We start from the raw sequence: 13,582 nt of genomic DNA, 5'->3' as shown, positions 1-13,582 counted from the left end.
ATACAGTTAACCTCCAACACATAGGGTACAATTTAACTCAACATTTTTTTTTCTAAAGTTCTTCATAAATAAAGAGGTCGACTCCCTGGAATCGCTTTACCCACCCAGCCTTGTCATTTTGTAGTAGCAACGATTTTTAACATTAAAGCAATAATATTTATTATCGATAACAAATCTTCAGGTAATTTATTTTTAATCACAAAATATAATTTTTATTTCAGACACAATAATTTTATTGACAAAAATAATAGTAGTAATTTGTATTCATACTAATAGTCATTTTTAATAAGAGTAACTTTAATTTCAAGAATACCAAATTTTAACAAAATAACGCAGTACAAAAATAGGTAGGTAACTATTTTTTGGGAGTTTATAGTTGGATACTAGTATAACCATAATAAAATACACTATATCCTTTAAAAAAAATTCAAAAATTGAAGAAATTCCTTTTTTAATTGACCAGATGAAATTCCTCTTATAATTCTAAAATAAACGTGAAATGTCTCTGAACTTATAACCGAATCAAATTTAAACTTTGTTTTGATCTAATGCAATAAATGCTAGAAAGATAATTTAAGCAGGAATTGGGGATGGGCACATGCTCTCATAGTAGAACAAAGTCAGGTAACTGATGTCGTCTATGCATTTGTTGCATTAGTTTTCTTGTTTTTGCAGGAATTAGGGTTTATTTCCTCCATTTTGTTTTGTTTGATTCTGTTGTACGGTACTAATGTAAATTGTTTTAATCAAGATATTGAATGCTTGTAACTTTATTCTTCAATGTTCTAAAGATGGAAATGAATTGATATGGTGTGTACCATATCCACCTTTATGTGAATTGAGAACTAAGGCCGAAGCTAAATTAAATGTGGGTTTAATTATAGTAGTGATTTTTAATTTGGTTTTATCGAACTGGAACTGTTCTTTAAATTTTCATCAAAAGTTATGTGGGTACAATCTGTTAATTGGTTGCTGTTTGCGTGACTGCAATTCAATTAATGGTTGAATTAGGGTAATGGTTAGGGTTGGAACTTCTGTATCATATCATGATCCCCCGTCTTTAAGTTGTGTATTTACTTTATTGAGGGCGTTCGTGTGTCGATTTAACATGATTATTACGATTTGGTTCCAGTGAGTTATCTCATTCTGAATTGTTACTTCTGCTTCTGAATTGTCTTGGTGCAGGGATTGTCAATCTGAGGAGCTAAGTTCATATACTCCAGTCTGATATGTGAGTCTATTTTTTCATTCTTAGATCTTCTGCCTTGCAGGCCTATACGGTCCTCATTGCTAATAAATCTGTTAAGACTCGATGGAATAAACTTAGTATCATATGTCATGGTAGCTTCATAGTGACCCGTAGCGTTATTCTTTTCAATTATCCTTGTTCAGTTTCATATATATATAGAAGGTATACTAAAATTGAAGTTCATATCAGTACTCAATCTCTTAATCTCAAATCTCAATACAGCCTTGTGCATTCTGATCATGTGGAGTTCTTGAATTAATGAAGCTGCATTTGCTTTCAAGATATGAGTTATTTGTTTGTGTAGTAGGTAAGCAAGATTTGGAAAGTGCTGATCTGTGTTAATTGGCTTCATTTTCATCTATGATCTTACTTCTGAATATCTTTCGACTCTTGGAATTTTTCTATAAATTCAGCTTCTAAATCAAATATCTGTTTGCCCTAAGATAACTAGCTTCAAGTAAATTGGTCACTATTATTTGGTAGCATCAATTTATAAGCTCTGAGAACAATGGACTTTCATCTAAACTGTGTCACTATTTCTCAGTGGTAATGGGCACAGAACTTGTTGGACCTTGCATCAAAGACGACAGTATGGAGATTTCAATTCCCCCTGGTTTTGAGTCACTTGTGCCCTTCACTTTAAAGAGGTCAGAGGATAACCAAGATGGCAGTTACTCAAGCTCTGGCAATGCTTTTGAACAACAAAGAGTGGACTTTGACAGTAATGATGATTCGAAAGCTATGAAGTCCGTTAGGCGTAGGGTTGGTATAAAGTACAGCCAGTTTAATCACAGTTCTGGTGATGAACATGAATCTCAGCAGGTTGATCTAGTGTAGTTCAATGTGAGATATACACTTTCTATTCTATGAATCTATGATATAAGCCACATACTGTCTACAGGTGCAGCATGTCTCGAGGCACCAACTCCCCAAAGGGAACATTCGTGGGTGTGAATCTTGTAAGAACTGCCAAAAGGTAAGTCTCTCCAAACCTATTTATTTCATTCCTAAAGAAATGTAAAGTACAAGCAGTTGAGATGCGATCATGCAAATACTTATTGTGCAACTACATGTGAAAAGTTTTCCTCTCATATCATCCTTAAACAATTAAGCTTACTATATAGCTTAGGTAATAGGAATGTTAGGGCCTAGGGATGCTCAGCTTTGTTTCCGGCTACAATTTTTAAGCTTCATTGCTTCAAATGCAGTTTACTAGTATATTGTTTTTTGTAAATGGTAATGATTTTAGTATGACGAATGATTTGATATTTAGATATTATATAGTTGGAATATGAAAATAGTTTTTTTATATCATTAGCAGGCAGTGGTTCCAAGTATTGACTAGATTATCACTATGTGCTGGTGATGTTTCTAGTCGTATGCTTCTTGACCTAATTGAACATTTAAACTTCCTTTTTAACTTGCATCCTACAAACATAAACATGTTTACATGAATTTGTAACAGGTAACTGCACAATGGAATCCAGAAGAAGCTCACAGGCCCGATCTCGAGGAGGCTCCTGTGTTTTATCCTTCTGAAGAGGTCCTTATTTTCCCTTGAATTTCTTATTAGCCACATTTTCCAAATCTCAGTAACTGTAATTGGATGTTCTCCTTGTTGATTTTGATATTTACCATGCCGTTCAGTTTGCTTTCATACTTTCCTTATGATAGTTCATTATTATAATTATTATTTCTGTCTAATAGGAGTTTGAGGACACCTTAAAGTACATTTCTAGTATACGTGCTAAAGCAGAAATCTATGGTATTTGCCGCATAGTACCACCTCCTTCATGGAAGCCTCCTTGTCCATTAAAGGAGAAAGATATATGGGAGAAGTCCAAGTTTGCTACTCGAGTCCAAAGGATTGACAAGCTTCAGAATAGGAATGCAATGAGAAAGATATTGCAAGTTAATCATAATAAAAAGAGGAAAAAGAGAAGATGCATGAAAAATGGATTTGATAATGAAACCAATAGTGAGGAAATGAAAATCCCAGATGAATTTGGACTACACGAGGCTGATAGGTTTGGCTTTGAACCTGGTTCAGAATTTACCCTGGATGCGTTCCAGAACTATGCCGATGATTTCAAGGCTCAGTACTTCCGTCAAAGTATCAATGCTTCAGACTCAGGAGGTAATGGCTCAGTGCTTCAGGGGCACGACTGGCAGCCTTCAGTAGATAATATTGAGGGAGAATATTGGCGGATTGTGGAGAGACCGACTGAGGAAATTGAGGTAATTCGACAAATTTTCTTGTGCTGCTTTTACTGTTTTAGATAGAATTTTTCTTGTGGGTGTGAAACTTATAATCTATGAATTGAAAGTCTGATTGTTTAGCTTTCTCATTAGGTGCTTTATGGAGCTGATCTTGAAACAGGAGTATTTGGCAGTGGATTTCCTAAAACTGCTAAGCAAGTTAGTTCAGCTTCTGATATCAAGTATATTAACTCAGGATGGAACTTAAATAACTTCCCCAGGCTTCCTGGTTCTGTTCTCTCATTTGAAAGCAGTGATATATCTGGTGTTCTAGTTCCTTGGCTGTATATAGGGATGTGTTTTTCATCGTTTTGTTGGGTAAGGACTGCCTTCTCTTTATAGCCCGGAGTATTACGCTATGATTTGTTTTTTCTTACAGAGAAATTTACCTATGTTGAACATACTAATCTCTTGCATTATAGTTCACATTACACTCTTTTACTAAGAACTTGCTTGTATGGGTAAGCTCAGCCAAAAAACTGAATTTGAAAATAAAGACATAATTTTCTTCATAGGATAGAACTGTTTGCCTTTTCTCTTCTTTCTAGAGACACTTTTGGCAGTTTGGATTATCAATATTGTATATATTTGCCCTTACGCTTGCTTAAAATTTTCCAGTGCTTAGAAATAGGTTCAGCATTATAAATGGTTATTTTAATTGATATGGGACAATCTGTTCGCTGGTTCCTGTTGGCCATTAGTGCAAAGTTAATGTTCTATGGTAATTCTGGCCTTCTTCTATTCCTTACTCTTGCATTGTTAATTGTTAACAGCATGTTGAGGATCACCACTTGTATTCATTGAATTACATGCATTGGGGAGCTCCAAAACTGTGGTATGGTGTTCCAGGATCAGATGCCCTAAAACTGGAGGCAGCCATGAAGAAACATCTGCCTAACCTCTTTGATGAGCAGCCTGACTTGCTTCATAAGCTGGTATGATCTATAATTGCTCTTGAAGATATAGAGTTAAGAGCCGAGCTATGGTTTTGAGTTGTAGTCAGCAGACTGTCATCACATATTTACATGTTACAAAGAAGTAGTGTTTTGTAAGAGTTAATCCATATTATTAATTACTTCAACAATGTTAAAGTTGCTTATCTGGTGAAATATGAGCTACTGGTTTTCCTTTGCATGGAGTTCAGATGTCTTTTTATGTTTATTCGTTATTTGTTGAGGTTGATTGCTTCTGAAATCACAAACTTAGCAATAATTTGTTTTTCTTTTGAATTTCAATTAGTGAAGAAGGTTTTTAACATATTGCTAAACCCTAACACTACTAACATGAACTCAGTTTGCTGCAATTTCCCTCAAATGGAAATTCAGCCAACTTAAACTCTCAATGACTGGTATTCTAAAATATGGATACAACATTTTAGAATATAATTTGGCTGAGTTTTGGTTTTGAGGCAAGTTTGGGTCTATAATCCAATTGTCTTGTAAAGGCAATCAATCCAGTCACTGGAAAGTAATTTTACTGGAAATAATCTGTTGTAGGAAGACTCTACAGTTGTCGTTATTCAAAGATTGGTTTCTTGTTGATAATTAAATTTGAACTGATAAGGAGTTGCTCATTCTGTAGCTATCCCATATTTCGACGATGAGTGTTGACATGCAATAACTTAAGTTCAACTAATATTCAATATATTTTGCAGGTCACTCAGCTTTCCCCCTCAATCCTAAGATCTGAGGGAGTGCCTGTTTATCGGTGTGTCCAAAATGCTGGGGAATTCGTTCTGACATTCCCTCGAGCATATCATGCTGGATTTAATTCTGGCTTTAATTGCGCTGAAGCAGTTAATGTTGCTCCTGTTGATTGGTTGCCTCATGGACATAATGCTATTGAGCTCTATCGTGAGCAAGGCCGAAAAACGTCCATTTCACATGACAAACTTTTGCTTGGTTCTGCTAGAGAAGCTGTGAAAGCAAATTGGGAATATAATTTAATGAGAAAGTCAACTGCAAATAATTTAAGATGGAAGGATGTTTGTGGAAAGGATGGGATTTTATCTAAAGCGCTGAAGGTTTGTTCAATCACTTGGTTATGGTTGGCTATTGTATGCATGATCGAACTTTAACATTTTGGGGTTTGGTATGAGTTGCACTTGCAAGTTAACACTATTGAAACGTACTAAGAACTGAAGAAATTTTATTTTGCTAATTATATTTTGAATTTGTTAATATGGCTCTGTTATATTACTGCAAGTTTCGTTGTTCAGTCCCTTTATGTTCTGAAGTAACAAATGTCAAGGGACTGCAATTAACTAACTAGTGTAATTTCCAAAAGAGAAATATATTAACTTACAAACTTTAAGTTTTTTTTTTTTTTTTTGCGGAGGAGATGGTGTTGCATTCGTTCTTGCAATCTGCTGAAGATAAATATTGTGTTTTGATATTGTCAAGGATTAAGTATGTTGACTGTGGTCGTTGCTATTGTTACTCTGCTTATGTACAATAATGTTCTCTAGGTCCTAGGAGTAACCAATTGCCTTCTAGATGGTTTTGGCACATCATGGGCATTCTTCTTAGCAAGAATGGTTTCATTAGATACAGATCATTAAATGAAGTTTCATAATTAGGGTTTCTTGTGAAGTTTGGTTTCTGTTATTCATATTATGATTTGAAATAACTGATGGAGTTTTTATATTATGGCTAGGCTCGTGTTGAGACTGAGAGGGTCAGGAGGGAATTCCTTTGTAAATCCTCAACGGCACTGAAGATGGAGAGCACTTTTGATGCTACTAGTGAGAGGGAATGCAGTGTATGCTTGTTTGATTTGCATCTATCTGCTGCAGGTTGCCACCACTGTTCACCTGATAAATATGCATGCTTGAACCATGCAAAACAGTTATGTTCATGTTCATGGGGTGCTAAGTTTTTCCTTTTCCGTTATGACATCAACGAATTGAATATCTTGGTTGAAGCTCTAGAAGGGAAACTGAGTGCAGTATATCGGTGGGCAAGACTTGATCTTGGGCTTGCTCTAAGTTCTTATGTCTCCAGAGAGAATAAACAAGTACCTGGGGTGAATGGTAAATTATCACATGCCTCTCAAGGACTGGCAGTGAAAGAGATGAGTTCTCAAGTCACTGTCCTATCTTCAAAAGTGCAGAAAGGCCAAGTAGATGGAGCTAAGTATGTTGGCAGCCCAAACTCTTCTCCAAATTCAAAGCCACCTGTAGTGGAATTGTCTCTGCAAAATACGAAGGCAACAAACTCACATTCCCAGAAAGCTGAGGTATCCAGTCTTTCTCCGGATTGCATGAAAGAAGACTCTTTGCAGTTAGCTTCCAGATACAAGGCCTCGTCAAACCAGATTCCATCCACAAAGGAAAACCTGGCTTCGGAGAAACATGAAGCAAATCCATTGTCATGTCCTGGCAGTAACGAGGTTGTGCTTCTGATTGCTGATGAAGGAGGTGAGCCAAGTAATGAACCTTCTGTTGATAAGGAAGCATCCGACAAGCATACAGTAAGAATTCAGAAGCCAGTTTGCCCTGAAAATATGACTAGTTCTGGTCATTGTGTTGACAGACCAGCCTCAACAACCTCCATTGCTGGCCCTTCTGCAATGCTTGAAAGCATGAAGAATGGTTCTAGTTTAGAGGGGGTAAAAGTTGAAGAGCTTGCAGAAGGTGAAACATGTTCTGGTACCAGTCCTCATAGTAGCCCTCTCTTTAAAAACATCATGCCCGGTACAGATTCTAGCAGAGATGTCCCAGAAAAGAGGACTGCCAATGTAGATGGTAACCACAAACTACAACAGATTGATGAAGATAAATCATGTAATGGAGATAGTAAAAAAAATGTGGAGTTAAATGTTGATTCAGGACCAGTTGACAGCAGGTTAACTGTGTCGTGTAATCAGTCTGGCTCCCCAAATATCATGGACAGATATTATCGCCAGAAGGGGCCTCGTATTGCGAAGGTAGTTAGAAGAATTACTTGCAATGTTGAACCCTTGGACTTTGGAGCTGTGTGCACTGGAAAATTGTGGTGCGACAGTCGGGCTATTTACCCAAAGGGTAAGTGTTGTCAAATAATGCTACGTACTTGTTTTTTGTCGCTGCTTTTATTTTTTTATTGAATCATAATGAATTGTCTCTCGGTTAATTGCAGGATTTAGGAGTCGAGTCAGATACATAGATGTCACAGATCCATCTAACATGTGCTTCTATGTCTCCCAAATTCTGGATGCAGGACAAAAAGGACCTCTATTTATGGTAATCGAATTTTATTCAACTTATTTTGAAGTCCATTGCGTGCATCAGATCAGATTCAAAAGCATTTTCCGCTGATATGATTTCATTTCTAATTTGTTGGGCTTGTAGGTTTCTGTGGAGCATTCTCCTAGTGAAGTATATTTTCATGTTTCGGCTGCCAGATGCTGGGAGTTGGTTCGGGATAGAGTAAATCAGGAGATTGCAAAACAACATAAGTTGGGAAGACCAAACCTTCCCCCTTTGCAGCCTCCAGGGAGTGTGGAAGGAATGGAAATGTTTGGCTTTTCTTCTCCAACAATTGTGCAGGCAAGCCCTTAAATTAGTTCCGTTTTCATGAATATAAATGATGTGCTTCAGTTCGAAACAGGCTGTATAATCTGCTATGATTCTTGACTCACCACTCTCTCTCTCTCTCTCTGATGACGCGTGATTCTGCCATTACTAATGCAGGCAATTCAGGCTCTGGACCACAATCGCGTGTGCTCAGATTACTGGAGATCGCGGCCTTTAATGCATATCGCTCAGCAATCTCAATATGTAGGAAGTAGCAGAATGAAGAGTGAAGATGAAGAAGACAGGAAAAGGAAAAGTCATGCTGCTGTTGAGAAAACACTTGACGGCCTACTAAAGAAGGCGAGCTTGGAGGAACTTCAAACCTTGTACAGTATTACTCAAAACAAGAATCCCAATGATGAGGAGCAAAGTTTATTGAACCGGCTTCTTAATGATGTGATTCACAAGCACCCGTCGTAGACTTGCCGGGGGCTGTATGTATTTGTAAATGCTGAGCTCCATTTTAGGTCGCCATACAGGTCTACTTCAGTTTTTACCATATAGCCCAAGAGCAGGATTTGTTGGCGAACTATTTTTGTATCTCATTCATTCCCGTGCCAATCATAGTAATTCCATTCTTTTAGTCGACAGTTTTTACTTGGAAATTATGGTATTGGACACTCGATTATTAACATTTACAAAACCTGAAATTTGTTCCTCTGTCTACTAATATACCTTTTGTTCCTTTCTTGGACCAGGGTGGTCTTGCAGCTCACTCCCTGACAGGCTAATTGAATTTTTACATTTTTGCTCAAAGTTTTTTTAAAAAATCTTTCCTTTTGTTTTATTACTTCATCTAATTAATTTGTTTTAGCCAATTAGCGGTACATGACCAAGTATTTATACACACACACGGGGCTAGAGTATAATAACTCATTAAGGCTTGTTAGTCCGAAAGTATTAAAACTATTTAAAGGGGAGGAAAGAACTATCCCACATCGAAATTATAGAAAAGAAGCCTCCCTATAGGCTATAGTAATATTTATAACCTAATTTCAAACTGTTTTCTTATATTATTCCAAAATTATTTACTGTACATAATTTTTTGAAATTCAATATTTTTTTTGTTATAAATGTTAATCATAATATTTTATATAGTTAAATTTTTACTTAACTATCAGTGTTATAAATAAAAAGGTGACAATTTTTCAACTTCAGTGAGTTCACATAACTAGAAAATTTCTCATATCAGTTCTATTGGAATATCTTAAACTAAAAACAAACTACGATAAAGCAAGGGAGCTTAGAATGTCATCACAACGTACTGAGCATATGAATTTTACAAACAGATTAACCTAGTAGTTGTTGGATAACATAATTCAAAGTCGGTCGATAGGAAATCAATGTTTCATCTTCATTGTTCTTAACTATCCAAACATGCTCTGGTGAAGTCTTGTTGGTGGAACAGATGGAGTGGAAGAGAGAGAGATGCATGACAATAGCAACCGTAAGTTGCAGGAGCAGGTCATATTCATTCAACAAGGTCACAAGGATACTAAAATACGCAAGATTATGGAACTATAAATGACTCGCGGAGGGAGTGCAACCAACTCATTTCGCCATTTTCTTCACAAACTCAAATAATTTCTTAAAATCCATCTCAAGTCAAAATGAGACTATAAATGCCGAACAAAGGAAGTACAACTTAACAAGATAGTATTTCATGCATATATGAAATTAGAATTGATATCTTAGCCATAGTGAGTGCAAGCTATACTTGTTGATAACATGACAATGTAAAATCGAATAAAATAATTGAATTAAGTACTATAGCCGAAAAAGCAGTAGACATAACAAAGATAATCAAGAAAAAAAGATAAGCTTTTTGAGAGAATAGGTTCTAGCTTTAAATCACAACAAATACACAACATATTTCCTTTTTATTTTGATTTGTTTGGGGTCAACTTTGCCGAGTTCCAAAATTTGAACTCATATACAGAAAGCTGAAATCTGTTATTTTCCTCAATTGATAGGCACTGATAAGTAATAACAATATAACTTCACCCACCACATAATTCTCTGCCCTAGTGAATGCCACCACCAACCACAAATCTGAAAGTGTAGGAGCTCATCGGTAGTATGAGGCTAGAATGTAGAGCATGAGTGCTGATGATGCAGTTACAAGCAATTCCTGAAAAACCATAAACCGATGATTTGTAATTTTCTCGAGCACAAGCATACATAATCATCTAAAGTGTAGGAAAAAAGAGTAGTGGACAGATATAGTCTCGCAGAAAAGCATAATCAGCAATAAAAGTTCAAAATTAATGGGCCGGTCAAATGCCAAATTTCTTGCATGCATTTTATTATTGCTCGACCGCTATCTATATGTCATTCACACAATGAATTGAAGATGTTTCTGACATAGTGCATATTAGAACATGAGATTAAGTGCCACTCTGAGATGGAGTACTATATAACACTAGAACACATTAAAAAAATATTATCATGAGATTTTGAGTTCAAAGGAATTCAATCACAAGTATACTAATCAATACAGGACGGAGTGGCTATTACCTGGTTGTTGTACAAGAAAACAGGTACAAAGCCAGCCGCATATTCAATCACATTTAAAACACCAGTGTAGCCCTGCATGTTTACAATAGAGATATCATACAGTAAACTATCCCCCGTGAATACAGTTGAAATTTTATCCATAGGAACTAAACTACGAAACGCGCATGAGAAGACGTCTAAGCTTTCAGCGACCCACTTAACAGCGTTATATATAATCATAACTTGGATTGTTCCACTTACCAGAGAGGCAAAAGCTAAACAGCCAAAAACCAGTGAAAGAGATCGGAGCAGCCTTTTACCCATTCTCAACATCCTCCCTTCATCCTCACCACCTTCTTCCTGCAGTAAACACAAGTGTAGAGAGATCACTTATTGAAGATAATACTAACATTTCCAATTAGAAAAATTGAAAATTTTTCTTGAAGAAAAAGCCATTAAATTTCAGCGACCCTTACACTAAATGTCGGAGATGAGGGAGGTTCAACTGCTTTTAACTTCTCAAATATCCGATAGACAAACACAAATGCCAAAAATTGCAAAGGTTTGTATTCAGCATATCGCTTGATAAATATCCAAGCTGTCTGCAGAATGAGCAAGGCAAATGATCTATGTAACTGATGCTTCTCAAATGCACAAATATTGCACATAATTATGACACCTGGCACTTTATCTTTTTATTAATCCAATGCAATAAAAATCCTAAAGGCAGAGATGTTCTTGTTTTTCCAGGAGCCATTATTTCTGCAAGCTTAGATGGAAATTCCACGTACAAGTTTAAAAAAATGACATGACAGTATCCCGTCTCTAAATGATTTTGAGCTATACCTTCATTGAGATCAACATTTTCACATATGGAGCAGGGCTGAAGTCATAATAATTGAGTCATTGACCACACTTGCATACATAACATATCTTCAGGCAGTATCTTAAGCATGTTAGAATTTATAAAGAACATAAGACTTAAAAATTCAATTTCTAAAAGTGATATCTGACATCTTTCTCATTAATCTACTGGAATACTGCTCCAAGAAACAATGACAACAATACAGGAAAGATGAATTGAAATAATTTTTTACTTACAAAGACAGCTGATATTGCCATATTGATTTGAATATCTTTGGTCTCAGATTTGGTAAACCTGGACAATGTACCACGTAAGATCTTTCACCCCAAAGGCAGAAGGAAAAAAATACAAATAAAAGGAGTTTGCAAAGGGCTGAAATAGAAATGTCAAGAAATTCAGAGAATAGTTCTAATTCAGACAAGAATATCAAAACTAGCATAAAAATGATTTATTCAATTCAGTGGCATACACACAAATAGATGAACCATAGAATCTCAGAGATGAATTTTATGCATCCATCATACATAAACATCTGGACTGATACAAAGTTCCTTACGACAAAAATTTGATTAGTAGTACTAGCACATAGGGCATCAGAGTAGCTGCTACCTATAAGGATAATAAAGACTTGGCGACAGAAAAGAACTAATTCCATGGCAGCATAACAACATTAATTTCCACAAGTGCTGACTCTCAATTAGAAGAAATGCATACCTTGGTCCCCATGGAATGACTGGCAGTTTATCAGCATACTTTATATCTTTTGAAACCTGAAATTCAAATATATAAGAATGACGATCATGCAGATACATTTTTATAGAACTACCTTATTGTTACTGGACACACTTGAAGCACATTTGTTGTGCGCTCAAAACAAAGATTGCTCTTTTAATTCTTTAATCTTTAATGAAGAGTTGAAGAAAAAATTGTTATAAAATGATTATACTACAAGAAGAATCAGAAATAAAGAAACGTCAATATCATGCCAGTCAAAAACAATTTCAAACCTTGTTAACATGATGAAGCTTAGTGCTAAGGAATGAAAACTATGAATAATAAGATAAGATACTACCAGTTACTTATGATCTGTAATTTTCTCAGTGTCTAGGTATTATCGAATTGATTCACATTTCCAATCCAATGGAAGGGATATTAATTCACGTTAAATTATTTGCGCTTCTTACGAAATTAGTAAAAAAATACAGCCTTCAGAACAGTAATGAACCGATTCATCTTTAACCAAATATAGTCAACGCATCGATGAAAACAGATACCATAAAAAGATCTTGGCATACCTTAAATGAACCGAATGTTTCACCATGCTTCCTTTTCGTCAACTGAGACATCATGATTTTGTCATACGCTTTTTCCAACTACAAATAGTTTGCGAACAACGATAAATACCAAACTTCAGCAACATACAATGCTTAGCAGAGAAACAACAAATCCAATTTTAAAATAAGAGCGTTATTAGTAAGTCATACTTGAGCAGCTGCAGCTTCATCACCTCTCCTCTCGGCATCCTTGAGCTTTTTCTTGTAAGCTGCCTTGACCATATCAAATCCCTCAAGAGGGTTTACACCAAGAACCTACAAAAATTGATGAAGTTGCTCAAACAAACCCATAGCTTTTACTGTGGCGCAGAAATCCCGCTCGGGGTGGTATCGAGAATCACATTCACCAATAACGGTTGAACAGAAAATAAAAATTACAAATTACCTCATATGGGTTTACATCGCTGCTTGAACCAGAACTTCCGGCGGCAGAAAATGCCGCGCAAATCAATCCTTTGCAGCTCCGTTGCTGCAATGTAGAAAACCTGAGGAACCAAAACACCCATTTTCATATTGAAAAGAAGAACAATGAGAAGATAAGGAAAAAACAAAGACGATAAAGCTGCAGTCCATAAAATTATCATCAATCACCTAAGAAATGTAGGTTGAAGCGGAACTGAACGGGATTTCAGAAAATGATTAGTGGGCAGAAATTTAGGGGTTTTGGAGCATTGGATTAAGGACAGGGCCATCGATTTTCAGCGGAAACAACAATCAATTGAACAGGATGACATTTGGTTAGGGTTTTGTTGGGTTTTGCGCGTTTGGCAGTGATGATTGGTATGTATTTGAATAAATAAAGTTAATTAGATTTCGAAGACATA

General features: G+C 36.0%; 2 protein-coding genes across 3 annotated transcripts; one reads left to right on the top strand and one right to left on the bottom strand.

Moving 5' to 3' along the window:
- Positions 1–483: 483 nt before the first annotated feature.
- On the top strand, positions 484–8,735 carry LOC125222267 (putative lysine-specific demethylase JMJ16). Of its 2 annotated transcripts, XM_048124785.2 has the most exons (14): positions 484–624; positions 1,186–1,231; positions 1,472–1,556; positions 1,794–2,071; positions 2,151–2,225; positions 2,715–2,792; positions 2,957–3,487; positions 3,602–3,826; positions 4,282–4,443; positions 5,163–5,531; positions 6,164–7,532; positions 7,627–7,730; positions 7,839–8,036; positions 8,181–8,735. In XM_048124785.2, exons 3-14 carry the CDS (start codon positions 1,508–1,510, stop codon positions 8,481–8,483), a joined length of 3,741 nt encoding a protein of 1,246 aa, XP_047980742.2. In that variant the 5' UTR covers positions 484–624; positions 1,186–1,231; positions 1,472–1,507; the 3' UTR covers positions 8,484–8,735. The 2 variants fall into 2 exon arrangements, with proteins under 2 accessions (XP_047980742.2, XP_047980743.2); XM_048124786.2 differs by lacking the exon at positions 1,472–1,556.
- A 1,189-nt stretch (positions 8,736–9,924) lies between these two features.
- Positions 9,925–13,504, bottom strand: LOC125219035 (protein CHLOROPLAST J-LIKE DOMAIN 1, chloroplastic). The gene is made up of 10 exons (XM_048120883.2): positions 13,350–13,504; positions 13,144–13,243; positions 12,909–13,013; positions 12,720–12,797; positions 12,139–12,194; positions 11,661–11,718; positions 11,036–11,161; positions 10,821–10,919; positions 10,581–10,652; positions 9,925–10,194 (listed from the first exon to the last, which is right to left on the bottom strand). Exons 1-10 carry the CDS (start codon positions 13,448–13,450, stop codon positions 10,132–10,134), a joined length of 858 nt encoding a protein of 285 aa, XP_047976840.1. The 5' UTR covers positions 13,451–13,504; the 3' UTR covers positions 9,925–10,131.
- Between the last annotated feature and the right edge of the window lie 78 nt (positions 13,505–13,582).

Source organism: Salvia hispanica, chromosome 1 (genome assembly GCF_029641045.1).
Source record: "Salvia hispanica isolate PSC_SH4W2 chromosome 1, Shi_PSC_v1, whole genome shotgun sequence".
In the NCBI taxonomy this organism is placed as follows: domain Eukaryota; kingdom Viridiplantae; phylum Streptophyta; class Magnoliopsida; order Lamiales; family Lamiaceae; genus Salvia; species Salvia hispanica.
Note: the sequence above shows the minus strand (reverse complement) of the source record. Positions and strands in the feature narration are given on the sequence as shown.